This window comes from Hemibagrus wyckioides, linkage group LG26 (assembly GCF_019097595.1).
Source record: "Hemibagrus wyckioides isolate EC202008001 linkage group LG26, SWU_Hwy_1.0, whole genome shotgun sequence".
Lineage (NCBI taxonomy): Eukaryota > Metazoa > Chordata > Actinopteri > Siluriformes > Bagridae > Hemibagrus > Hemibagrus wyckioides.
The window spans coordinates 19,156,238-19,182,378 of record NC_080735.1 but is presented as its reverse complement, the minus strand read 5'-3'; the positions used below and the strand labels follow the sequence as shown (position 1 = coordinate 19,182,378).

At 39.1% G+C, this 26,141-nt stretch overlaps 1 protein-coding gene across 2 annotated transcripts; it reads left to right on the top strand.

The window, feature by feature from the left end:
- The first annotated feature begins 11,175 nt into the window (after window positions 1-11,175).
- LOC131346898 (GTPase IMAP family member 4-like) lies at window positions 11,176-25,496 on the top strand. 2 transcript variants are annotated; one of them, XM_058380660.1, is made up of 7 exons: window positions 11,176-11,434; window positions 14,907-14,973; window positions 16,472-16,600; window positions 21,066-21,191; window positions 22,842-23,106; window positions 23,270-23,351; window positions 23,477-25,496. In XM_058380660.1, the coding sequence occupies exons 2-7, from the start codon at window positions 14,921-14,923 to the stop codon at window positions 24,325-24,327; spliced, it is 1,506 nt and encodes a 501-aa protein (XP_058236643.1). In that variant the 5' UTR covers window positions 11,176-11,434; window positions 14,907-14,920; the 3' UTR covers window positions 24,328-25,496. The 2 variants fall into 2 exon arrangements, with proteins under 2 accessions (XP_058236643.1, XP_058236642.1); XM_058380659.1 differs by lacking the exon at window positions 11,176-11,434 and having other exon boundaries at window positions 12,893-14,973.
- Window positions 25,497-26,141: the final 645 nt, after the last annotated feature.

Here is a 26,141-nt window from a genome sequence, read left to right as displayed (position 1 = left end):
GAAAGGGTAAGCAAGAATAACATATTTTGCAAGGGCATTTTTATGAATTGTTTAATAATAATATTTAATAATAAACACAAATGAACACAAACAGTATGCAACTTTAGAAAATTTCATTCAATCTTTTTTCTGACTCCTCCCATCATTTCAGAGTCTTGCTACTAAAAAAGGAGTTCATTAAATTCATTAAATTTTCTCTCCCACAGGTATGCCATGCAATATTATCTCTTTTACAGCTTGTGTGTGAAGTTCCTTCATTATTATCATTTTACAATAATCTATATTATACGTGCACCTATTATTTCATTCCTCATTTATGCTTCTACTACTGTATGTATTATTCTTTGTTTCTTCATTTATTTTTTTGTCTCTCTTCTCTTCTCTTCTCTTCTCTTCTCTTCTCTTCTCTTCTCTTCTCTTCTCTTCTCTTCTCTTCTCTTCTCTTATTGTTCTCTCATTCTCTCATTTGTCTTGCTGCTTGTATCTTGTCTACTTCATGCTCTTTGTGACTTTTCTATCCTATTTTTTTGAGGGTGGAATCATCAGAGAGTATCTCCAAGACTGGACATGAGTAAAACGGTCAGTCACCATACTAGTATTTATAGAGCTGAGAATTCCTTTATCAACAGACAGAACAGCCGAATGATGGAGTCTGTTCTGGTCCACTGTTCACCTAAGTCATGTCTGGATTTTAACTTAAATACTGTGTTAGATGAATAATAGAAAGTCATGATGTTCAGACTGTAATGTCTTAGTGCTTTAACAGTTTATATTTTTTTATTATATTTATATTTTTAGACCTATCGTTAGGCTTATTTATTTTAAGGCTTTTCTATGTCTTAGGTATGGAATAATATACTAAAGGGTCCTACACGTCAGGGGTTTTCAGAATCAGAGACAGTGGGCCTCCTTTTTGACACATACATTTGTTAGCCGACTTTTATCAACTGTGTTAACATTAAAAATTAAAAGTTAGACTATTATCTAGATTGTTGTGTTTTCTGACAGTTTTTTAAATTGCTCAAGGGCTGTAAGGTGTTTTAGTCACGTGGTGTGAAAGCGGCGCTGTGCAGACCGATAGGTGTATGACGTATCGCGAGAGCGGTTCTAGAGCATATTCGAGCGCACACTCTTGCGTTATTTTGGTGTGTGTGTGTGTGTGTGTGTGGAGGGAGATGTCAGTCATAATCGTGTACAGTTAACTGTAACAGTGCTCAACTAACCGATCGAAATTTACTTAATTCCTTAATTAATAATGTTTAGTTGTAATATCTGGCTTGTGTATCTTGTATATCTGGCTTGTGTTTATTGCGTTAAATGTCTCGAAAAGGAACGTAGGTGCAGTCACGTGACATGAGATATCCGACTATATGTTATATACAGAATGTTTGCTGTCCATGCCATTGAGTTGATTTGCCTTTCCTGAAGAAAAGCTTTAACATTATCATTATCATCCTGAAAAATGACCATCACCAAATATATTTTCTATTGATGGGATGAGAAAAGTGTCCAAAATTTCTAGGTAAACCTGTGCATTGACTGTTGAGGTAATGATTGCCATCTCCCCAGGCATGCAACCCAATATCAAAAATGACACCAGCCAAAAGTTCCAGCATCATCTCCTTGGTCACTGCAGATTCATGATTCATCACTGAATATCACTTTCAGCCAATCATCCATACTCAATGACAGCTTCTGCTTAGCCCACTGTAACCTTCTTTTATTCTGTTCTGGTGTTAGTGCTGGTTTTCATTGAGCTTTTTTATATTATATATATTATAGATAGATAGATAGATAGATAGATAGATAGATAGATAGATAGATAGATAGATAGATAGATAGATAGATAGATAGATAGATATTCTTTTTGGCAGAACTTATTTCCTGGATTTTATCGCCATAGTCTCTAAATGTATGGAAATGCAAGAAATGCACCCCCCCACCCCCCCGGTTCTGATTCAGTCCCACACTGGTTGTGGCACAGTTCAGTGCATCCAAAATAACAAAACCGATGTTTGTCAAAAGAATAAAAATGCCATGTTTATATTCTACAGTTTCATTTATTTAGACTTCCTGCCCGTGCCACAGATGTCCCAGAGAAAGACTCACAAATTGACTCTAACATGGACAGACAAGGACTCACCAGCATCTGACGTGAACATGTGCACAACATATAATACACCAAGGTATTTAAGGTAAGGTTCAAGGTAAGACTTCTGCTAGGAAAGGGAAGAATGGTAAGAATCTCTGAAAGCTACTGTCTCTACTGTATGTCTGGATACCCAAAAACATGGTTTGTGTAACATGTGGATGGTGTAATGATGTAATAGTGTTTTACAGCACAGTTATCTGTAGTATCAATAACATCACAAGACATTTCTTGGTTGGTGTTAGAGTTGGTCTCAGCATAGCAAGCTAATGGTATTCAAGGTAGTCATGGAAAGATAAAAGGTACAGAGAGCATCAGTGAGGTCAAGTGTTCTGGACAGGGACCTCATGCCTCACTGAGTAGGTATTACCAGGTGTCAGGCATTAACCAGTGATAGAAGGTTACAGGAGGGAACATAAAACTTAGAGATTGTTCAGGTGGTGGCGGTGCTGTTCCAGACATGGTCTTCCACATCATCACTGATAGAAAGCAGGAGAGGAGACCCTGAACATGGACCAGGAAAAAACCAACAGCAACATTATAAAGAGTGAACGGATATTTTTTTTTTTCAATCCTTGAAACAAAGATGTCAAATTAATCAACTGTGTCTTACTTTTACCAGTTAAACTCTTCAACACTACTGAACTACAATCACTATTGTGTTGTTCATCTCATTAAATTTAATTTCATTTAAATTTCAATTTACACTCCTCAAAAACATAGCCATGCCCTGTAAAAAAAAAGGAAAAAAATCAGGCCTCTTCAACTTTTTTTTTCAACTTCACTTCAAATTTTCAAGTGACATGTTGCACCTAAAATATTTAGTTGGCTCAGTTAAGTTATGTAAAATTTTTGTTGTTGTACTGATGAGCTCTTAATGTTGACTGAAATTGCAATCAAATACTGAGTCAACTAAAGGTTTTATTTTGACCAAATACAGTAGGTGTCAAATATATTTAAAAGTAGATAAGCTATTAAATTTCATACAATGCAAAATGTACGGTAAATTATTAAATGATTTTAATTAGATCTAAGAGCAAACATTGTAGAACTGCACAAAAGTACTGCATACAACAGAACTGTGCAAAATAGAATACAAGACATATGATGTGCAATACATTGTAAAAGCTTGAGTGCAATTAGCCAATTTTGTATGTATATTTTTATATACATTTATTTTACAGCATCCTGATTTGAACTGGAAATTCTGTTTACAAAACATCATTACATAGATCATTACTGCATTTTAAGACTACACAACTATATCACCTAGTGCAAATTGGTTTTAGCAGCAAAACAGTGCATGAGAGTGTACTAATTTCACTTCACCATAAAAATGTATTACAGGTTTACTTGAAAATCAAATGCCTTTTCTTTAGATCAAAAGCAAATTGCTTCCTCACAGTCTTCTTCTTCTTCTTCTTCTTTCGGCTTTACCCTTCAGGGGTCACCACAGCAAATCATCTCTCTCCACCTATCCCTATCTTCTGCATCCTCAACACTTACACCCACTAGCTTCATATCCTCATTTATTACCTCCATATACCTCCTCTTTGGCGTTCCTCTTTGCCTCCTGCCTGGCAGCTCCATGTCCAACATTCTCCTACCAATATACTCACTCTCCCTCCTCTGGACATGTCCAAACCATCTTAATCTGTCCTCCCTAACTTTGTCCCCCAAACCTCCAACATGAGCTGTCCCTCTGATGTACTCGTTCCTAATCTTGTCCCACCGTCTCACTCCCAAAGAGAACCTCAACATCTTCAGCTCTGCTACCTCCAGCTCTGACTCCTGTCTCTGTCTCAGTGACACTGCCTCTAAACCATACAGCATGGCCGGTCTCACCACTGTCCTGTACACCTTCCCCTTGATTCTTGCTGAAATTTTTCTATCAGACAGAACTCCTGACACCTTTCTCCACCCATTCCAACCTGCCTGCACTCGCTTCTTTACCCCTTTCCCACACTCTCCATTACTCTGGACTGTTGACCCCAAGTACTTAAACTCCTGTACCTTCTTCACCTCTTCACCCTGTAATCTTACTGTTCCACTTCCCTCCCTGTCATTCACACACATGTACTCAGTCTTACTATGACTGTGTTTCATTCCTCTTCTCTCCAGTGCAAACCTCCACCTCTCCAGGTTTTCCTCCACCTGCTCCCTACACCACTCTGACATACTTCTCTGCTACTCCTGACTTCCTCATACAGTACCACAGCTCTTCTCTTGGCACCCTGTCATACACTTTCTCCAAGTCTACAAACACACAGTGCAGCTCTCTCTGACCATCCCTATACTTCTCCATCAACATTCTCAGAGCAAAAATTGCACCTGTTGTGCTCTTTCTGGGCATGAAGCCATACTGCTGCTCACAAATTTCCACTACCTTCCTTAACCTAGCTTTCACTACTCTTTCCCAAAGCTTCATTGTATGGCTCATCAACTTTATCCCCCTATAGTTGCTGCAACTCTGCACGTCACCCTTATTCTTAAAGATCAGCACTAATACACTTCTTCTCCATTCCTCAGGCATCTTCTCACTCTCTAAAACCCTGTTAAACAGACTAGTTAAAAATTCCACTGCCGCCTCTCCTAGACACTTCCAGACCTCCACCGGGATGTCGTCAGGACCAACTGCCTTTGCACTTTTCATCCTCTTCAAAGCCTTCCTGACTTCATCCTTTCTAATCTTATCTACTTTCTGTTCCACAGAGTTCACCCCTTCTACTCTTTCTTCACTCTCATTTTCCTCATTCATCAGCTCTTCAAAGTACTCCTTCCATCGCTTCCGTACACTCTCCTCACCTTTCCATCTCTATCCTTAATAACTCTAACTTGCTGCACATCCTTTCCATCTCTAGTGTCTAACCTAGTGTACAACTCATCATACGCCTTCTGCTTGGCCTTAGACACCTCCTTCTTCACTCTGTGCTGTAACTCCTTGTATTCCTGTCTATTCTCTTCAGTCCTGTCCATGTCCCACTTCTTCTTGGCTAACCTCTTCCTCTGAATACTATCCTGAACTTCCTCATTCCACCACCAAGTCTCCTTATCTTCTTTCCTCCTTCCAGAGGACACACCCAGCACCTTTATTCCTGTCTACCTGATCACTTCTGCTGTAGTTTCCCAGTCATCTGGCAACACTACCTGACCACCCAGAGCCTGCCTCAACTTCTATCTAAATTCCTCACAACATTCCTCCTTTTTCAGCTTCCACCATTTGGTTTTCTTCTCTATCTCTATCTTTGACCTCTGCTTACAGACCATCAAATTCATCCTACACACCACCATCTTATGCTGTCTGGCTACACTCTCTCCTACTACCACTTTACAGTCACTAATCTCTTTCAGATTGCCTCTTCTACATAGGATGTAGTCTACCTGTGTGCTCCTACCTCCACTCTTGTAAGTCACTCTATGCCCCTCCCTCTTCTGAAAATAAGTGTTAACCACAGCCATGTCCATCCTCTTAGCAAAGTCCACTACCATCTGTCCTTCAAGGTTCCTTTCCTTAACTCCAAACTTGCCCATCACCTCCTCATCACCTGTGTTCCCCTCACCAACATGTCCATTAAAATCTGCTCCTATCACCACTCTCTCCCCCGTAGGAATAGTCTCTATCACCTCATCTAATTCACCCCAGAATCTCTCTTTCTCCTCTATCTCACAACCTACCTGTGGGGCATAACCACTAATAACATTCAACATCACCCCTTCAACCTCTAACTTCAGACTCATCACCCTGTCTGACACTCTCTTCACCTCCAGAACATTCCTCACAAACTCCTCCTTCAGGACCACACCTACCCCATTTCTCTTACTATCCACACCATAATAAAATCCTGCTCCTATACTAAGAACCTTGCTGCCCTTCCACCTGGTCTCCTGTACACACAGTATATCCACCTTCCTTCTCTCCATCATATCAGCCAGCTCTCTACCTTTCCCTGTCATAGTACCAACATTCAGAGTTCCTATTCTCAGTCCTACACTCTTACCTTTCCTCTTCTCTCTCTGTCTGCACACTCTCCTTCCTCCTCTACTTCTTCAACCAACAGTAGCCCAATTTCCACCAGTGCCCTGTAGGTCAATGGCGCCGATGGCGGTCGTTGTTAACCAGGGCCTCGACTGATCCGGTATGAAATTTAAAGTACTGACGATTCGCATGGTTAAATTTGGCAATGTTTTACACCAGATGCCCTTCCTGACACAACCCTCTCTATTTATCCGGGCTTGGGACTGGCACAGAAGTCACTGGACTGTGACCTCATGGCTAGATTAAATTGCTTCCTTACAGTACTGTTTAAAATACATTAACATAAAGGATTAATTAACAGTTTTCTGGTTTATGTTGAAAATTCAGCAATTTTACCAAAAAATTAAGTCAGTAAGAAACTTCTGGTGTGAAAGTTCAACCATGCTGTTCAGCAGCTTTGCCAAACTCTGCATCAGTTTCCAACTGCAGTATTGGCAAAAAATAATCAATGTCATGAAAATGTTCAACTGTTGCAGTGTTTCCAAGGTTCCAAGGTTCACTAAGATCTTCTGGATGACCTCAAAGGTGTACCTCAAGCCCTTGAGTTAAGAGCATGAAGAAGACCAGAGAGGAGAATGAAGGGTTTTATGGAGTCTCCCAGATTGTCCATAACTACTTCTTCTTCCAATACTACTGCCACACTGACCACAATCGAATTTGATCCTGAGTGAGCAGTGCAGTCATTTACCACTTCAAGAATTCCCATTTTCATGCCCTTTGTGCAAAACTCCAATGCATCAGTGTCCTATGAAACACAGTAAATAATGGATAACAGTAAACAATTTCATAAAGAAACAGAAAAAACTGAACTGTGGTAAACTTTTGTATAGTTTTTAGTTTTTAGAGCTTGTAACAGCAGTGCTAGTAAAAATGTAAAGTTTTTTTAAAAAGTTTTTGTTAGTTAGCAACAGCAGTGCTAGTAAAAATGTAAATAAACCTCACAACAAATTACCAGAATGGTCTTTGAAATCTCAGCTGTCTCTCTCATGTACAAGGGAAGACCATGAAGAACAGTAAACTTCCTATGTGAAATTACATCCAAGGACTGCCAAGAGACACAGTTTATAGAGTGTCAACATGTCAGCCATGACATCTTTTAGATAAAAATATTGTTTTACAGTTAAAACACCATACATAGTACAATATCATTCCACAGATGATTAAGTAACAGACCTGGGCATCCAGTTTTTCAAGAAGTTCTTCTAGTTGACTACCCCCTACTTGTGTTGCTTTGGCTCTGTACATTTTCAGCAACTCCCAGGTGTGATTGTCCAGGAATGTCAGGAATGTTGACTTCAGGTCAACACAGTTGATGTGTGAGAATTCTGCATAAACCTGTGGACAATCATGAGAGAATCCAAAAAAGCAAACATCGAATAATGCAGTGCAACTGATTAAGGCATTCACTACAGGTGGTACATTAAAACTAGAGATTATTTACCTGTTCCTCAAAAAACAGCCCTGGCCATTTTTGTTTAATCGTTAACACCAGAGGCTGCCCTTATGAAAAATAAGTGCACTTTAGTATACTTTTCTAAAGTGTACTTATTGTGCAAATAATATACTTTAAAAGAACACAAATAATTGTGAATTAAATGTAATGTTTTTGCCTCTTAAGTGCATTTTATTTGTAATTAATTTCAAATGAATTACAGTTCAAATTTATATTAAACGCAATTAGTTGAACTTTTGATTGTTTTTTTAAACAACTTAATTGGGACTTTAGTACATATTTGTATGTAATTTCATAATTGCTTCTAATGTCTTTAAAATATACTTAAAGTGCACTGTTTAATGTACTGACAAGCATAAAGTTCGTCCAAGCCAAGTGTAAAGTGTGCATTTACGAAAGAAACACCTCATATGTTCCTGTTGGTTATCAGGCTGGGAAGATTCATGGGGGAGGAAAACAACGCTGTGAAGTGGATTCAGGAGAACTTTGGAGAAGAAGCTCTGGATTTCATCATGATTCTGTTCACTGGTGGAGATCTGCTGGAAGGGAAACCAGTGGAGAAGTTTATCAGTAATAGTTATGATCTCCAGAAACTTGTAGACACCTGCAAAGGTAGATATTATGTTTTTAAAAACTATGATCAAAGTAAAAACACACAAGTCACAGAGTTGTTGGAAAAGATCAATTTAATGCTACACTTGAACATAGGTTACTTTTACACACAAGAGCGGAGTGACTATACTGTAAGAGCAGAGAGATCAGACAGGAAGAGGAATTAAAGAGGAAAACTACGAAAGAAAAGATGAAAATGGAGGAGAGAATGGAAATGAATGCAATGGCAATGAAACTGAGAGACGAGCAGAATGAGAACAAAAATCTGAAGGGAGAGTTAGAAGACGTGTATCGGACGTCTTTCTGGTTCTCAACTGGCTTCCTCATTCTAATACTGATCATTGTGTTTTCCATGATGTCGACATGTCTGAATCTATTAATTGGTACAAATGACAGAAGTGTACAGTCAACTCCAGATTTATTGGCACCCATTTAAAGACAAGACAAAAATGCTAAACGTTAGAAGCAATGAGCAGTGAGAGCTGTTAGAGAAGCCTCTGTACAGAGACCACAGGGCAGACCCAGGAGCTGCTGGAGATATTAGATCTCACAGTTGTACTCTCTAGTGGTGCAAAGAAAACCCTATCATCCAGAGACAGCAATTCTGAATCCAAACAATACCACAGGAGAAACAGGCCATACTCTCAGGGATGCTCTTACTCTCCTGTCAATCATAACGACAACAGACAATAAAGAGCAACAGTGAGGTCATGCACCATGTACTTTTAAAGTAGAAAGTACACAGATTCGAGGTGTGAGAGCTACTGTAGTTAAGTGCAGGGTTTTTTGGAGTGCTGACAAGTTAGGAGTTAAGTGTTCATAGAACAGGTGGGTCTGTTTTTTAAAGATACTGTTTTTAGGTGATAGATAGTGCTGTCTGGATTGAGTATGGAAGTTTATTCCACAGTCAGATTGAAGGTTCTGGACAGGGTTCTCAGGCATCAATGAGTAGGTACTACCAGATCAGGCATTAACCAGTGATAACAGGTTACAGGAGGGAACATAAAACTTAAGGAGAGTGTTGAGGTGGTGGTGGTGCTGTTCTAGACAAGGTCTTGTACATGTGCATCAAGGCTTTGAATTTGATGTCAGGCAAAATGAAAGGTTCCACATTATCACTGATAGAAAGAAGGAGAGGAGACCCTGAACAGGGACCAGGAAAAAGACAACAGCAACATTATATGAAGTGAATTTTCATGTGTTTGGACTTTTTTTCATTTATTAAAACAAAGATATTCAATGAATCAACTATGTCTTGCTTTTTACCAGTTAAACTCTTCAAGACTACTGAACCACTGTCACTATTTGAGACTGTTGTTCATTTCATTAAATTTCATTTCATTTAAATTTCATTTTACACTCCACAGAAACATAACCATGATGAAGCTGACACTTTTTCTGTAGTAATGAAAGTTACCTGACTGAGAAATCTGAAGTCTCAGAGTTGAAATCAGGTATTAATTGAAATCTCAGAAAACATACTCTAGCCACTCAATTATATTATAACTCTTCATGGCAAGGTCAAATATCTGAAACAAATTATTTGTTTTTTTCAGTAGGTTCCCAGGACACGCCCTACACCAAGAATAAAACTCTAACTAATAATAGATAGGAATGAGTGGGAAAAAAATTCAAAATAAATGTATTTTTTATTTTGGTTTACCCAGATGTTAGAGAGAGTGAAGACTTTTGCTCTCATTTCCATAATATGTAATTGGTTTTCACAGAGTTTAGCACTTTTGAAGTAGGTATGATTTCACAGGTTGCCTGGCAACCTTGCTCAGGAGATGCGTTCTAAGTAAGTACACTATCAGTGTAATAGGATTATGAGCTTTATTCTGTGATCTATAATAAACTTTCATAATTCAATCAAACCTAAGTGATATGTGAGTGATTCACAGAAAGCACAGTTACTGTAAACACCTTCAGATTTCAGGAGCTTTTATTCTACAGAATGGTCATTTTAAACTAAATATAAATAAACTCATTATAAATAAACAAACACACAACACATTCATAGTATCTGTGAGTATTCAGGCTGAATGTTTTTACAATCTTTTACATAAAAACTTTCATAATTCAGTCAAACCGAAATGATGTGTTCACTTAAATTCATGGCATTTCGCAGACACTGTAATGTGTAAACTTACATTTTATCTCATTTATAAAATTGAGCAGTAAAAGGCTTTGTGCACTTGGTGGTAGTGCTGGGATTTGAACTTTTTGGCCTTTTGAGCAGTAGTGATTTTGAACAAGTGTATGAAATACTGGCCCACTGTCAACACCCACTGGGGACATAACTAATAGATAACTAAAAAATGTATATAAATATAAGCTTTAAAATCATCTCTGTTGGCCTTTACTGGGCTTTGAACAATCCCTACATCTTAAAAATTCCACAAATAATGTTAACTGTTTTGATTACTGATCACAAAAAAAATTAATGTAATGCTTTCTTCATAAAAGAAAATAAGGAAAATCGCTTCACAAAAAATGGGATAGTAAATTATACAGTCCAAGACAAAGAAAGAGTGACAACAGTTGATAAAGTTTAATGGCCGAAGCACTCTAACACCTTCCTCCATTTACACCATTCTAAACCACTGAGGGTGACACGCCTTTGACCTTTGTCCATCTCTCCACACTTTGAGGATTTAGTTTTGTAGATATATTATGGTAAGTCTATTCATGAATAAAATAATTACAGTAGTGTACAGTCCACACTCCACAGTTTACAGGTGCAGCAGTCTTTAAGTTATTTATTAGGATTTATCTCACGTTAATTGTCTATAGCTCCTTGTGCACATCTGCTTTTTAAAACAGTGTCTCGTGCACGCTCCCTTTATCTCAAATGGCAACACGTTGCTCTCAGCATATACTTTAACCTGATTGGTCAAATGACAGACCTGCTGCTGAAAGTGCAGCTGAAGCACGCGCTCACTGCATGTTTAACAGAGAAACTGGGCGGAAAGGGAAAGACTTCAGCAAATTACTCCAACACTATAAATAATTATTGGATTTTCAGGTAATCCGTTTACTGGGTTATTTTAAGGAATAAATATTGCTGTGCCACAAAATATCTCTGGAAGGAACACAGGTGCTGTCACGTGATATCAGATACCCGACTATAACGGAAAACGGAAACTCCGACAGTGGAGTGCAAAAGAGCAACACTTTCTAAGAGGTAAATTATCTACTGCTATATTATCTTTATTTGAAGGTGTTTATTTGCACTAGTATTATTTATAGAGTGGTATGTGGCTGTGTAGAAGTTTGGAGTCGCGTCTCTTTCACTGCAGTAAAAGTGTGAAACTTGGCCTCGGTTACTCCAGCAGCACTTTCTGAAAGCACAGTTCCTGTAAACACCTTCAGATTTCAGGAGCTTTTAGACACTTAATCTTCTACAGAATGGTCATTTTAAACTAAATATAAATGGACTCATTATAAATAAACAAACACACAACACATTCATAGTATCTGTGAGTATTTAGGCTAAATGTTTTTACAATCTTTTGCATAAAAATGGGCAAAATATTTCCAGTTTAAAGAGAGTTTATAAAGCATTCGACTAAATAAAAATAAATTTAATAATAACATCAGTTAAGAATATGTATTATTGTTGTTATAAATCTAAATATTTGCTTGTAAATACATTTTAAAAAGTATCAGTATTTCACTTATCTTCATGCTGAAATTAAAGGGACATTTTAAATTGGTAGACCATCAAACTCCCTTATATCAGTGACCTGCTCTGTGTTCACAATATAAATCAATTAATTTTACTGATTAATTATAGCATAAAATTTTTAAGTAACTGCTCTTCAATTTCACTGGTTCTATGAGCCAGAAGGCTAAATGGATGGATTATCAATGGATTATCATGTAAATCTGCACTGAAAAAAAAAAACACGATACTTTGGATCAACTTAAAAAAAATGCTCCAATTTTTTACAGCTAATTTTTTTACTTTTTCTCAAAACATATTTATACCTTTATTTTATGTTTAATTTTGATTACGTGTTAATCAATTCTTCTACTTTTCCCCAATGCAAAATATTTGCATCCACACAAGTCAAAAACTAAATTTATTACAAACGAATAGGCCAATGCAGTTGCGTTTTACTATAACTTTATTATTTCACTTTATAAAAACCTAAAATTGATCATTACATCCAAATGTAGTTTACTTTGGAAAAAACCAATTGCTGTAATTTTGTTTTTAAGTTATGTTATTAATTTTTCTTAAGTGTGATTCTGTACAAATTAAAATTTATAACTGTAGCTAGATCAATATCTTGTCCTGACTTAAATCCAAAAATGTAGCTACAAATAAGTTTGTGTAAACAACTTAAATGTGAACATGAATACAACCAAAAAAAATGTATGTAAAGTAAAAAAATGTACATTAAAATAGTTTCTTACTTCAGATGAAACTAATAATTTCCTCAGAGGCAAATTTATTAACAAAATAACACTAAATAGACAGTTAAGTTCTCCTCCAAATACACATTTATTATGTATTTTAAAACATACATTACCTTTTCTTTGTATTGTTCTATGAAATTAAAATCAGAAAAACAATGATTTAATAGAAAAACAAAATAACATAACTATAACATGAATAAAACAAAGTAAACTAAAAACAAAACGCATTTTAAATCCAGAAGCATAAAAAAGTGTAGTGCACAACAAAAACACTTAAAGAAGAAAAATAAAAAGTGCATGATGTCAGTTATGGTCTTTGGATTCTGTCGGTGATGACATTTTGATACACGAGTCAGAAGTCCATTCCAAGTCTTGCAAGTGCATGGACAGTTGAAATAGATGCATGGATAGGAATGGTGACGTCCATAATGTCTGTGTTCAAGCTTATACTGTTTGAGAAGCTCAGATCTTCGCAAAACTGAGGGACCACAGTCTTTGCATTTCCACATTCATAGGAAGACTAGGAAAGAAAGAAAAAAAACCTGCTTTACCAATTAGCACTCAGAACAAATCACAAAAGGCACCACTGTAAACTGCATCGATTATATTTGTTTCAGTCCTCAATAAAATTAGAATTTGCTGAAAAAAATAATCTAAGGACGGGCATTGTAGAAAGGACAAGTATATATTTAATTTTAGTATTTAACTCTTGTCAAAAGCTACTAAACAGGAAAAAGCCCATGGCTGTCTCATTTTATTGGCTAGTTAACGAAATGAAATTCAATCTGCAACCATTTTGATAATCAATTGTATCAGTCAGATAAACTGTAAAACAAATGTAAATGTAAATTTGCTAATGTTTCATTTTTTAAGGTGTTTGAAGCTTTTGTTGTTACATTAATGTTTGACCAGCAGTTGAAAAACACAGACTTGGCAGATTAAAATCACAGAGTCTGAGAAACACGAATTTCTCAAACCTCCCCCGGTAAAAATAGTCCTGTCCGAATGGTGCTATAGCAACATTAACATTATACATTTTGTGCAAATGAACCGGATGCCATGTCTGTGTGGGTTGCACACGTTAGCAACTCCAGCTGGCCTTAAGCATGCAGTTCCACTGCAAATAGCATGCACTCCTATAAAATTCGCATGTTTTGTAGTTAGATAAGATTAACATTAATTATTACATCATTAACCAACCGTTGATGATTCAACCATTGGCATTTAAATTTAATTAATATAAGCAGGGAACTTGGCATAATAGTCTTAGTGACTTAGAAAGTCAGCCGTTTTTGAAAATAGTTTTGAGCTAGCTAGCTAACGTTAGCAAACACACCTGCCAAATACATTCTACAAAGTAGTTGTTCGTAACCCACAGCATACATGCATGACTTGTGTTAGCATACAAAAGACACATTTACTTCAACAGTGATATACATTTGTCTTCTTACCTTGTGTAAATGACCTTTCTTTTGCTTTACACAAAGTTCCCTTTCCAAGCGAGAGAAAACTGTAATGGTGGCCAGCGGATTCTGGTTCAGACCAATCTGGTGCGACGTCATGAGGTCACGTGACAAGGCGACCCTTTAGTTTGAAGTAGAAATGGGCATTGAGGAAACGGATTACACGTAATTGTAACCAAGGGAGGCGGCGTTTGCTTTTAAGCAAAGTAAAAATAACAGTTTCAGATAAGAAATCAAAATTTTCTATCAGACTAATGAAGAAACATACTTTAGATGAATGAAACAGACGTTTTACTTTTTTCAGTGTGTGTGTGTGTGTGTGTGTATGCCATAACTGCACATTAGTGAAAACTGCTGAGTGTTTGTTCTGATTCAGTACACAGTGGTTGTGTCACAGTTCAAAACTGATTTTCATCAGAAAAATTAAAAATCTGTCTTTTTATTTTATAGTTTTGTTTATTTAGATTTTGTTTTCTGTAGTTTTCCTTCCCGTGTCACGGATGTCCCAGTGAATGGCTCACAATCTGACTCTGACAGGGACAGAAAGGGAATCAACAACCAATCACTTAATTGGACTTAATTATAATTGGACAAACTTCTGTCCTAGCTCTGTGTTGTTTTTTGTGTTTGAACTATATGTTGTATGTTTATGTAGCACCAGGTCCTGGAGAAACGTTGTTTCATTTCACTATGTATTGCGTCAGCTGTATGTGGTTGAAATGACAATAAAGCTTCTTGAATTTGGAATCTTGAATCTTGAATCAGCAGCATCTGACGTGAACATGGAGACAACAGATAATGAACCTAAGGAACCAGATCATTCCAGTGGTTTAAGGTAAGACTTCTGCTAGGAAAGGGAAGGATGGTAAGAATCTCTGAAAGCTACTGTCTTTGTCTGGATACCCAAAAACAGGGTTGGTGTAACCTGTGGATGGTGTAATGATGTAATGATGTAACATCCCAAGACATTTCCTACTTGCTTGACCTTCTGACCTATTCTAGCTTTCCCATTGAACTCTACATAATACATTTTATTTTGTAAAAGACATCCCCCTTTCTTAAGAAGATTGGTTACTCTCTGTTCCAAGAGAAGTTAAATGTTGAACCATATATTCAGGTTCAGGAGCTCCCCTGGATGGCAGGTGGTAGAGTTGGTCTCGGCGTACCAAGCTAATGGTATTCAAGGTAGTCATTGTGTCATAAAACGGGTGTCTCCACAGAGTGGAATCAGACCCAAATGCAGGGATAGCAGACAAACAATATTTTTTCTTTTAAGAACACAAAGACATACACAGGAGAAATCTGTGGAAAACACTAGGAAGAAAACTAAGTAACAGAAATACAAAACAGGATACTGGGAACAAAAGAGGCACACAACTACAACGTGGGCCTCAGCAAATAGCAAACAGCAAGTGATAACAACTCATTAGGAACAAGTGTGCAGAGGTGGGAAAGGACTATGGATCAGACAGGACAAACACACATGAAAACACAAAATGAAAAAAAAACACGAGACAGAACACACACTGCTGGAAAGCCCCCTAGTGTTACTGCAGAGAAATGTCCAACCATCCAGACACATTGAGGGATAAACACACAGATAACCAGGAGTGAAAAAATAATGTGTTTCTAAATAATCCTGTTAACTTTGTGCCACTTACCTGTACTAACCTGTACCATTATTTTCTACTAACTACAAATAATTTAAAAAGTTCAGTACAACACAGTTCTAAATGTGAAGAACATATTTTTCAGAAAAATTATAGATTAAGAATTATAATATTGTAATAATACTCATCACATTCAAGCATTTAAAAGCCTGTATTACATTTGTAGGCTTCTAATGAATGTATCTTGAAATGCACATTTTCTATTTTTCGATTTTTATATATTTCTTTAAATTATGTATCAGATAAAATATAAAACAGGATCATGTTTTCCTGAAGTGAAATTACAAGTAAACAATTAACAATTTCCAACAGACAAAAAGAAATGAAAATACAAAAGAAACAAAAAGAAGGACTGGTTACTGGTTCTGTCTATATTAATTGAGCCATGAGGCTAAAATAGACATTTTATCATCTAAATCTTGTGTGTGTGTGTGTGTGTGTATGTGTGTGTGTGTGTGTGTGTGTGTGTGTGTGTGTATGCCATAACTGCACATTTATTGAAAAGTGCTGAGTATTTGTTCTGATTCAGTCCCACACTGGTTGTGTCACAGTTCAGTGCATCTAAAATAACAAAACTGCTTTTCATCAAAAATTAAAAATCTGTCTGTTTTTTTTCTAGAGTTTTGTTTATTTAGATTTTATTTTCTGTAATTTTCCTGCCAGGTTCATTGATGACAGAGAGAAACAAATTGACTCTGACAGGGACAGACAGGAACTCGACAGCCAATCAGCAACATCTGATAATGCAGCAGATTATGAATATATGGAACCAGATCATTCCATTGGTTCAAGGTAAGAAGAATGTAAGTGTGTGTGTGTGTGGTAAATTTTTTGTTGAGTTTTGTTGTGGTCAGTCACAGGCCCAATTAAAGTCATGTATCATACATTGTGAAACAAAGTGCAAGAGATGGAAGGCAGGGATGTGAAACATTCACACAATAGACCCTAAAGGGAAATCTCAGAACTTCAGAATGAGCCTTTTGCGAGGAGCGGGCCTGCTGGGGAAGTTTCTGTGAAACTCCTCTGTGAGTGCTGGGTCCAGAATGTCAGCAGCATTAACCCAGCAACGTTCCTCAGGACTGTACCCCTCCCAGTCCACCAGGTACTGGAGGCGGTTTCCTCGACGATGAGAGTTGAGAATGGCGTGAACCTGATAGGTGAGGGAACCATCAGTGTCCAGGGGAGGGGGTGGTTCATGGGCAGTGGAACTCGTGGTGCAGGAGTCATGGCAGGGCTTAAGCAGTGAAGCATGAATGGTGGGTGAAATACGATATGATGCAGGCAGCTCTAGGCGATACGAGACAGGGTTAATCTGGCGAACGATTCTGAAAGGGCCAATGAACTTGGGGCTGAGTTTACGGCTGGGTAATTTCAACTTCAAGTTGCGTGTGGATAGCCACACTTTCTGGCCCACCTGGTAGGCTGGGTGTGGGCATCGTTGGCAGTTGGCCTGGATTTCCTGTCTCCGAATTGCTCTCTGAAATCACACATGGGCCCTTTCCCAGACTTCTTGGCTTTGCCTATACCAGTCGTCTACTATGGGGACGTCAGAGGGATCCCCAGACCATGGAAATAGTGGGGGTTGATAGCCTAGCACACACTGAAAAGGTGTTAGACCCATAGAGGAGTGGAGTAACATGTTTTGGGCATACTCGGCCCAAGGGAGAAACTCACTCCAACGATGCTGTTCGTGGCTGCAATAAACCCTTAGGAATCTTCCCAACTCTTGATTCAATCGCTTGGCTTGACCATTAGATTAAGGGTGGTATCCAGAGCTGAGACTGATGTTAATACCGAGGTGCCTGCAGAACTCTACCCACACTCTAGAGGTAAATTGTGTGCCCCGATCTGAGATGATATCCCCTGAGAGGCCATAGTTTCGGAACACGTTCTGGAAGATGGCTTGGGCGGTCTCCATAGCAGTGGGTAAACCTTTCATGGGTACAAGATTACAGGCCTTACAAAACCGGTCAATCACCATCATGATGGCTGTAAAACCTTGGGATTCTGGGAGGTCAGTGAGGAAATCAATGGACACGTGAGACCAGGGGCATCATGGGATTGGTAGAGGTTCTAGCAGACCCTCTGGTAGCTGGCGGCTTGTCCGGGATTGAGCGAGAGATCAGCTCCCTATTCCCCACATCATAGTTGGCCTCAGCTGGCGTGAGTTTACGGGAGAAGAAGGCGCATGGGTGGACTTTTCCGGAGTCTGGTTGGCATTGAGAAAGCACCACCCCAATACCGCTATTAGAGGCATCAACTTCAACAAATGGCAGCTCAGGATTAGGATGGTAGAGTATGGGAGCAGAGGAGAAACTTTGCTTGAGTCTTTGAAACCTCACGCCAGGGCATTTGTAAGTCCATAAGGCATGACCTGGTATTCGTAATGTCCGTGAGTCGTATGGAATGCAGTCTTCCATTCATCGCCCTCCTTTATGCGGATCAGGTTATATGCGCTGCGTAGGTGTAGTTTTGTGAATATTCTCGCCCCCTGTAACTGTTCGAGGGCCACAGGAACCAAGGGAAGTGGATAAGGATAGAGAACTGTTATGGTGTTCAGACCTCGATAATCAGTGCATGGTCGAAGGCCCCCATCCTTCTTCTCGATGAAGAAAAACCCCGCTGCAACAGGAGATGTAGATGGATGGATGTATCCAGCTGCGAGAGCTTCTTCAATATATTCCTCCATGGCACTTTTCTCAGGGAGTGAGAGGGGGTAAACGCAGCTCTTGGGTGGCATGGCGTTAGGAAGAATTTCTATGGTGCAATCCCATGGCTGATGAAGGGGTAACTTGGCAGCCCTTTTTTTTTTACCAAAGACTTCTTGGAGATCACTATACTCTTTGGGGAGTGTTATTGAGGGGGATGACTCTGGACTCTCAACGGATGTAGATGGGCATGGGCGTGATAAGTGCATGTGAAAGCAGTTCTCTCGACAGAAGGTGGACCATTTTCTTAATTCCCCCTCTTTCTAGGAGATAACAGGATCATGGAGCTGTAGCCAGAGAAGGCCTAAGAAGATGGGGTTAGATGGTGAAGTGATGACAAAGAATCTTAGTTTTTCACGATAAAACAGTCCAATTTGGAAGTCCAAGAGTGGGTTTGGTGAGTAAGGAGGCCTTCTCCAATGGGCTGACTGTTGATGACGGTTACTTTTAATGGTGGGGTGCATGGAATGGTGGGTAAGTGGAGTTCATGTACCAGGCTGCTGTCTATGAGGTTGACTGCTGAACCTGAGCCAATTAGTGCCGAGACTGAGAAACGAGAGTCATTCGGGAACATGAACACCGGTAGGGAGACTTTATAAGCCAGTTTAACAATCTCTACCTGTGATGTGGTAGGTTTCACCGGGCATTGAAACACTCTGTGATCAGGCTGTCTGCAGTAGAAACATAACTGGAGCTGTGTACGACGCTCACGCTCATCTTTAGAGACACGTGACCTCCCTAGTTGCATGGGCTCAGCTGTTTCTTCCCTGGGGCTGTGGAATTTCATGAGGGAGCATGGCTTAGAGCGTGGCGTGAAGGCTGTAGGTCGGTGCTGCCGTCGGAGGTTGTCAAGCCGAATGACAGTGGAGATGTACTGGGACAGTGTAACATTATTCTCCCGGCACGCCATTTCCGCTTTCAGATCCGGATTGAGACTTTTGTGAAACACAGCCATAAGTGCTGTCTTGTTCCACCCTGACTGAGCTGACAGCGTGCGGATTTTAATGGCAAAATCCGCTGCTGTATCTGACCCCTGACGCAACTTAAGCAGCTGCACGGAAATGTCCTTTCCTCCCACCGGATACTCGAAAACTTTCCTGATCAGATTGGTGAAATAATCAGCCGAAGTCTTCACTTGAGGATCAGAATCCCAAACAGCTGAAGCTCAGTCTAGCGCTTTGCCCGTCAGTAAAGAAAGCATGAACGCACACCTGATGGTTTCAGTGCCGTAGATTTCCGGCTGCTGCGCGAAGAAGTTGTCACACTGGCATAAGAATCCATGGCAGCGATCGGCAGAGCCATCAAACTTCTCTGGTAGGGAAAATCGGGGTAATCCACTGGTGCCGCTGGTTCTGGTGCATCAGTGGCGGCTGGAGGCTGTTGCCAGAGCTGGGTGTTGGCGGCTTGTAGCTCTGCCACCTGATCCTGATATACACGAATCATGTGTCCCTGGCGGACGATGGTGGCGCAGAGATCCGCTGGATTCTCAACTGGCGAGGTATCCTGTAATGAAGTATGTGAGGCTTGCGTAGTAGAATCCATTGGCAAATTTTTATTCACAAAATCGGCAGGCAAAAGTAGGTATTGATATGGGATAGCAAAAGGGTCAAAAACCGGAAAGCAAACACACTGTAAACCTAAACCAAAACACAAACCCGAACTCGTAGTCAATAAGCAAGGCAGGCAAGGATCATACACGAGGTAAACCATACAGCAATAACTCAAGGCTTGGTACGTGACACAAGGAAACGATACTTCGCGTGGAACAGAGGGAGCACGCTGCTTAAAAGCTCTAGAGATCCGGAAATGAGTTCATGGCAGTCAATATTTGGGCGACAGCTCCCTCTGGTGTTCTGGCTCTGTGTGGGTTGTGACAGTTATATTTGTTAGTAAATTGTGATAAAACATCACTATTAACTTATTTCTCATGTGTCTTGTGTTTTTATTGTGTTAACTGAATTTGTTGTACAGTGAAATGCATTGGTTTTTCTCGTGTGGAAGACAGTGTTTATTGTTCTGATTTTAGAAAAATGATTTAAATATGTAAAAATGGGATTTATTCAAGTCTTAGTGCAACACAATAGCATAATGAAATTATGTATGATATCTTCATACCTTAAATTTATTGAAGATCAATCCTCATATAGCTTAAATGTTTAAAAAGTTATATTGTTTAAATTAAAAATATAAAATATTGTTATACTCTCAACAGCTTAACCCTTTTTGTTATTTGTTATAGTCCCAAATATTAGGACTTAGGGGTTGTAGCTGGGTTGTAACAGTAGCTCTGTGAAATGAGCCAGAGAAATTCGGTTCAAGTGTAAAGTGATTGTATATTGTGTTTCTATAGTTTTATTTATTTAGATTTTATATTCTGTAGTTTATCTTCCCATATCAGGCATGTCAAAGAGAACGGCTCTGACACTGATTCCAACCTCTTGCCACTTAACACAACTAGGACAAAGAAACAAAGGAACAAATTCATAACTGCATGAAATGTATTCTCACATATGTGAAGATGAACATTTTCATTTTTCTAAATCAAATAGACAGGAACACAACCATCAATCAGCAAGAGATCTATCTTGTATGAATCTGGAGACAACAGATAATGAATCTATGGGCCAGCCAGTCGATTCTAATGATGAAGAACCAAGTCATTCCAGTGGTTCAAGGTAAGACTTCTGGTAGGAAAGGGAAGAATAGTAAGAATCTCCAAAAGCTATCAACCATGCTGTTTTTGTGACATTTTGCTACATCCTGTTTTTCACTTTCTTTAACATTCTTCAACAACATGGTTTCACACTGTACACGTTTGTCCCCTCGGTGTGGCGTTTACCCCACATTATGTACATACACTATATTGCCAAAAGTATTCGCTCACCTGCCTTGACTCACATATGAACTTAAGTGACATCCCATTCCTAATCCATAGGGTTCAATATGACGTCGGTCCACCCTTTGCAGCTATAACAGCTTCAACTCTTCTGGGAAGGCTGTCCACAAGGTTCAGGAGTGTGTTTATGGGAATTTTTGACCATTCTTCCAGAAGCGCATTTGTGAGGTCACACACTGATGTTGGACAAGAAGGCCTGGCTCTCAGTCTCCGCTCTAATTAATCCCAAAGGTGTTCTATCAGGTTGAGGTCAAGACTCTGTGCAGGCCAGTCAAGTTCATCCACACCAGACTCTGTCATCCATGTCTTTATGGACCTTTCTTTGGGCACTGGTTCACAGTCATGTTGGAAGAGGAAGGGGCCAGCTCCAAACTGTTCCCACAAGGTTGGGAGCATGGAATTGTCCAAAATGTCTTGGTATGCTGAAGCATTCAGAGTTCCTTTCACTGGAACTAAGGGGCCAAGCCCAGCTCCTGAAAAACAACCCCACACCATAATCCCCCCTCCACCAAACTTTACACTTGGCACAATGCAGTCAGACAAGTGGCAACCGCCAAACCCAGACTCGTCCATCAGATTGCCAGATGGAGAAGCGCAATTCGTCACTCCAGAGAACGCGTCTCCACTGCTCTAGAGTCCAGTGGCGGCGTGCTTTACACCACTGCATCCGACGCTTTGCATTGCACTTGGTGATGTATGGCTTGGATGCAGCTGCTCGGCCATGGAAACCCATTCCATGAAGCTCTCTGCGTACTGTTCTTGAGCTAATCTGAAGGCCACATGATGTTTGGAGGTCTGTAGCGACTGACTCTGCAGAAAGTTGGCAACCTCTTCGCACTATGCGCCTCAGCATCCGCTGACCCCGCTCCGTCAGTTTACGTGGCCTTCCACTTCGTGGCTGAGTTGCTGTTGTTCCCAAACACTTCCACGTTCTTATAATACAGCTAACAGTTGACTGTGGAATATTTAGGAGCGAGGAAATTTCACGACTGGATTTGTTGCACAGGTGGCATCCTATCACAGTTCCACGCTGGAATTCACTGAGCTCCTGAGAGCGACCCATTCTTTCACAAATGTTTGTAAAAACAGTCTGCATGCCTAGGTGCTTGATTTTATACACCTGTGGCCATGGAAGTGATTGGAACACCTGATTCTGATTATTTGGATGGGTGAGCGAATACTTTTGGCAATATAGTGTATGTTCCATATGTTAATAACATTTCATAATAATCTCAGAATTATACCTTTCTGGTTATACTAATCATATTCAAGTGTTTAAAGGCTTCTGATGAATGTCTTAGAAAAATCACATTTGCTATATTTTAATGACACACATCACTAGATTTTTAAGTGTCAGATTAAATATAAAACAGGATAATGTATTTTAAAAGTGAAATTACAATTAAACAATTGTAACAATTTCCAACAGAGAAAATGGAAGGATACAAAAAAAAACAAAAAGACAGGAGAAGAAGAACATGTCCTACAAGTTAAAGGAAAAAACAGAGGAAAACAAAAGACTTGAGGGACAGTTAAAGAAGGTGAATATACAGTTGACTGAAAAGGAAGAGGAGAATAGAAGACTTGAGGGACAGTTAAAGAAGGTGAAAATACAGTTGACTGAAAAGGAAGAAGAGAACAGCAGACTTGAGAGATCTTTACAGGAGGCAAATCATAACCACAGAAAATTAAAGGTTAGTATCATTTTCTTTTTTACAATCATGTTTACAATTTTTACTGTTAGCCCAGAGATCAGAATTTGTGCGTTAAATATACCAGTCTAAACATAACTGCCTCTTAAAGGATTGGTTTAGAAAATATCATTGCCTTAAAACAAAGTTTTGTCTATTTTTGTAGAACAACATTTATTCTCTCATTTGGCTGACCTCCATGCTGGTTCTGGTTCCACTGGGTATTGGATTACACTTCGCTTTCAAAGGTAAATGCTGATCAAACTACAGCTACCAAATATCAAATCCAATATTCCCACTAAAGTTAAAGATCACGCAGAAGACTATTGCATTATCCACATTATCTGTTATCTGCATATTATCTACCTTTTAGAGCAAGAGGTGACTCATCCTGAGCTTCGACTGATGTTAGTGGGGAAAACTGGAGCAGGAAAGAGTGCATCAGGAAACACCATCCTGCGTGAAGAGGCCTTCAGAGTCGAGGCGTCTCCTGCGTCTGTGACCGCAAACTGTAAAGTGAAGAACAAAATCCTGGATGGAAAAAACATCACCATAATTGACACTCCCGGTGTCATGGACACGTGGTTAATATCAGACCAAATGGCCTACAATGCACATAATTGTATCTCCATGTTTTCTCCCAAACCACATGTGTTCCTGCTGGTTATCAGGCTGGGAAGATTCACGCTGGAAGAAAGCAACGCTGTGAAGTGGATTCAGGAGAACTTTGGAGAAGAAGCTCTGAATTTCACCATGATCCTCTTCACTGGTGGAGATCTGCTGGAAGGGAAACCAGTGGAGAAGTTTATTAGTAATAGTTATGATCTCCAGAAACTTGTAGACACCTGCAAAGGTAGATATCATGTTTTTAACAACTTTGATCAAAGTAACCACACACAAGTCACAGAGTTGTTGGTAAAGATCAATGTAATGCTACACTTGAACATGGGTTACTTTTACACACAAGAGCGTATTGACTATAAGAGCAAAGAGATAGAAATCAGACAGGAAGAGGAATTTAAGAGGAAAACTATGGAAGAACTGCAAATGGAGGAGAGGAGGAAGATGAATGAGATGGCAATGAAACTGACAGGTGAGCTGCATGAGAACAAAAATCTGAAGGCAGAGTTAGAAGAGGCGTATCAAGATGTGTCTTTCTGGTTTAGAGTCTCAACTGGCTTCTTCTTTCTAATACTGATGATTGTGTTTTGGGCAAAGAAATAAACTAGCTAAAGGATTGGGGGATTTTCACAACTAATCAGGCCGTGGCTTAAAATGACATTTTTTGTTCTCTTGAAAGCTATCAGCTTACAAAGCTTACAAATGATAAGAATGATTTGCAGCATACAGAATGTGTGTAGATGTCTGTGGTGTTAGAGTGTTGTTAGCATTTGTGGCTATAATTAAAATATATGCTTATAAATGCACTATAAATGAACTATAAATCTAACAATCAGACCTCATGAACCTGATGGTGACAAGTCTGAAACTATTAATTTGTTAAAATTTCAGAAGTGTACAGTCAGCTCCAGATTCAGTGGCACCCATTAAAAGAAAAGACAAAAATGTTAAATGTTATAAGGCTAAGGTGTTAGAGAAGCCTCTGTACAGAGACCACAAGGCAGACCCAGGGGCTGCTGGAGATATTAGATCTCACAGTTGGACTCTTGAGTAGTACAAGAGAAAACCCTATCAGGTTAACCCAATCACAGATAGAAAGTCTTAATCCCGACAATTCCACAGCACAAACAGGACTCTCAGGGATGCTCTCTCTCCCCTGTCAATCATAGAGACAACAGTGAATCAAGAGCTTGAGTGAGGTCATGTATGCAGAAGTGGTTGGATAGTGCTCAAGATATGTTTACATTTATTCATTTAGCAGATTCTTTTATTCACAGTGGCTTACACATGAAGAAATAAAAGATAAGCCTTATATCAAGCAGACAACAATACAAATAGTGTTACCATACCAGATTTTTAACTGAGAGCTAAAGGAGAGAGTGCACAGTGTTGAGGTAAGTTCAGGGTTTTTTGTTTGTTTGTAATTTTGATTACAAATTATGGAAGTTCATTCCTCAGTCAGATTGAAGGTTCTGGACAGGGACCTCAGGCCTCACTGAGTAGGTGATACCAGGCGTCAGGTGTTAACCACTGATAGCAGGTTACAGGTGGGAACATCAATCTCAAGGAGAGTGTTGAGGTGGTGGCTGTTCCAGACATGCTCTTGTTCATGTGCATCAAAGGCCCTGAATTTGATGTCATTCAAAATAAAAGGCTCCACAACATCATTGGTAGAAAGCAGAGAGAGGAGACCCTGAACGAGGACCATAAAAAAGACAAGAGCAACATTGTAAAAAGTGAAGGGAATTTTTTTAGGTATTTTTAGATCTTGTGTTTTGGTTTATTTTTCATTCATTAAAATTAAGATTTGAAATTAATCAACTGTGTTTGGCTGTGTTTGCAATTAAACTCTTCAAGTCTACTGAACCACTGTCACTGTTGAAAATGTTGTGGCATGACCATGAAAATTTAATTTTACGCTTTAATGTATACACAACCATGATGAAGCTGACACTTTTTTTTCCTAGTATTGAAATGTACCTGGCAGAGAAATCTTTTTTTTTTAGGGTTGAAATCAGTAAACAATCTCAGAAAACAAACTGTAGCCACTAATTTATTAATATCTGGAAAAAAATTGTTTTTTTTTTTCAAAAGCTTCCCAGGACAGACCCTACACCAAGAATAAAACTCTTACTGATAATGGATAGAAATGAGTTGTTGAGATAGAAAGTGCAAAAAAGAGGTATATTTTCTCTTGGTTCACCCAGAAGTTACAGAGAGTGAAACCTTTGCACTAATTTCTATAATATGTAATTGGTGTTCACAGGGTTGCCAGGGTTTAGCAGTTGTCTGACAACCTTTTAAAATAGGTATGATTTCACAGGTTGCCTGGCAACCTTGCTCAGGAGGTGGGTGCTGAGTGAATTCATTATCTATCTAATAGTATTATGAACTGTAGTCCATAATGAATGTTCATA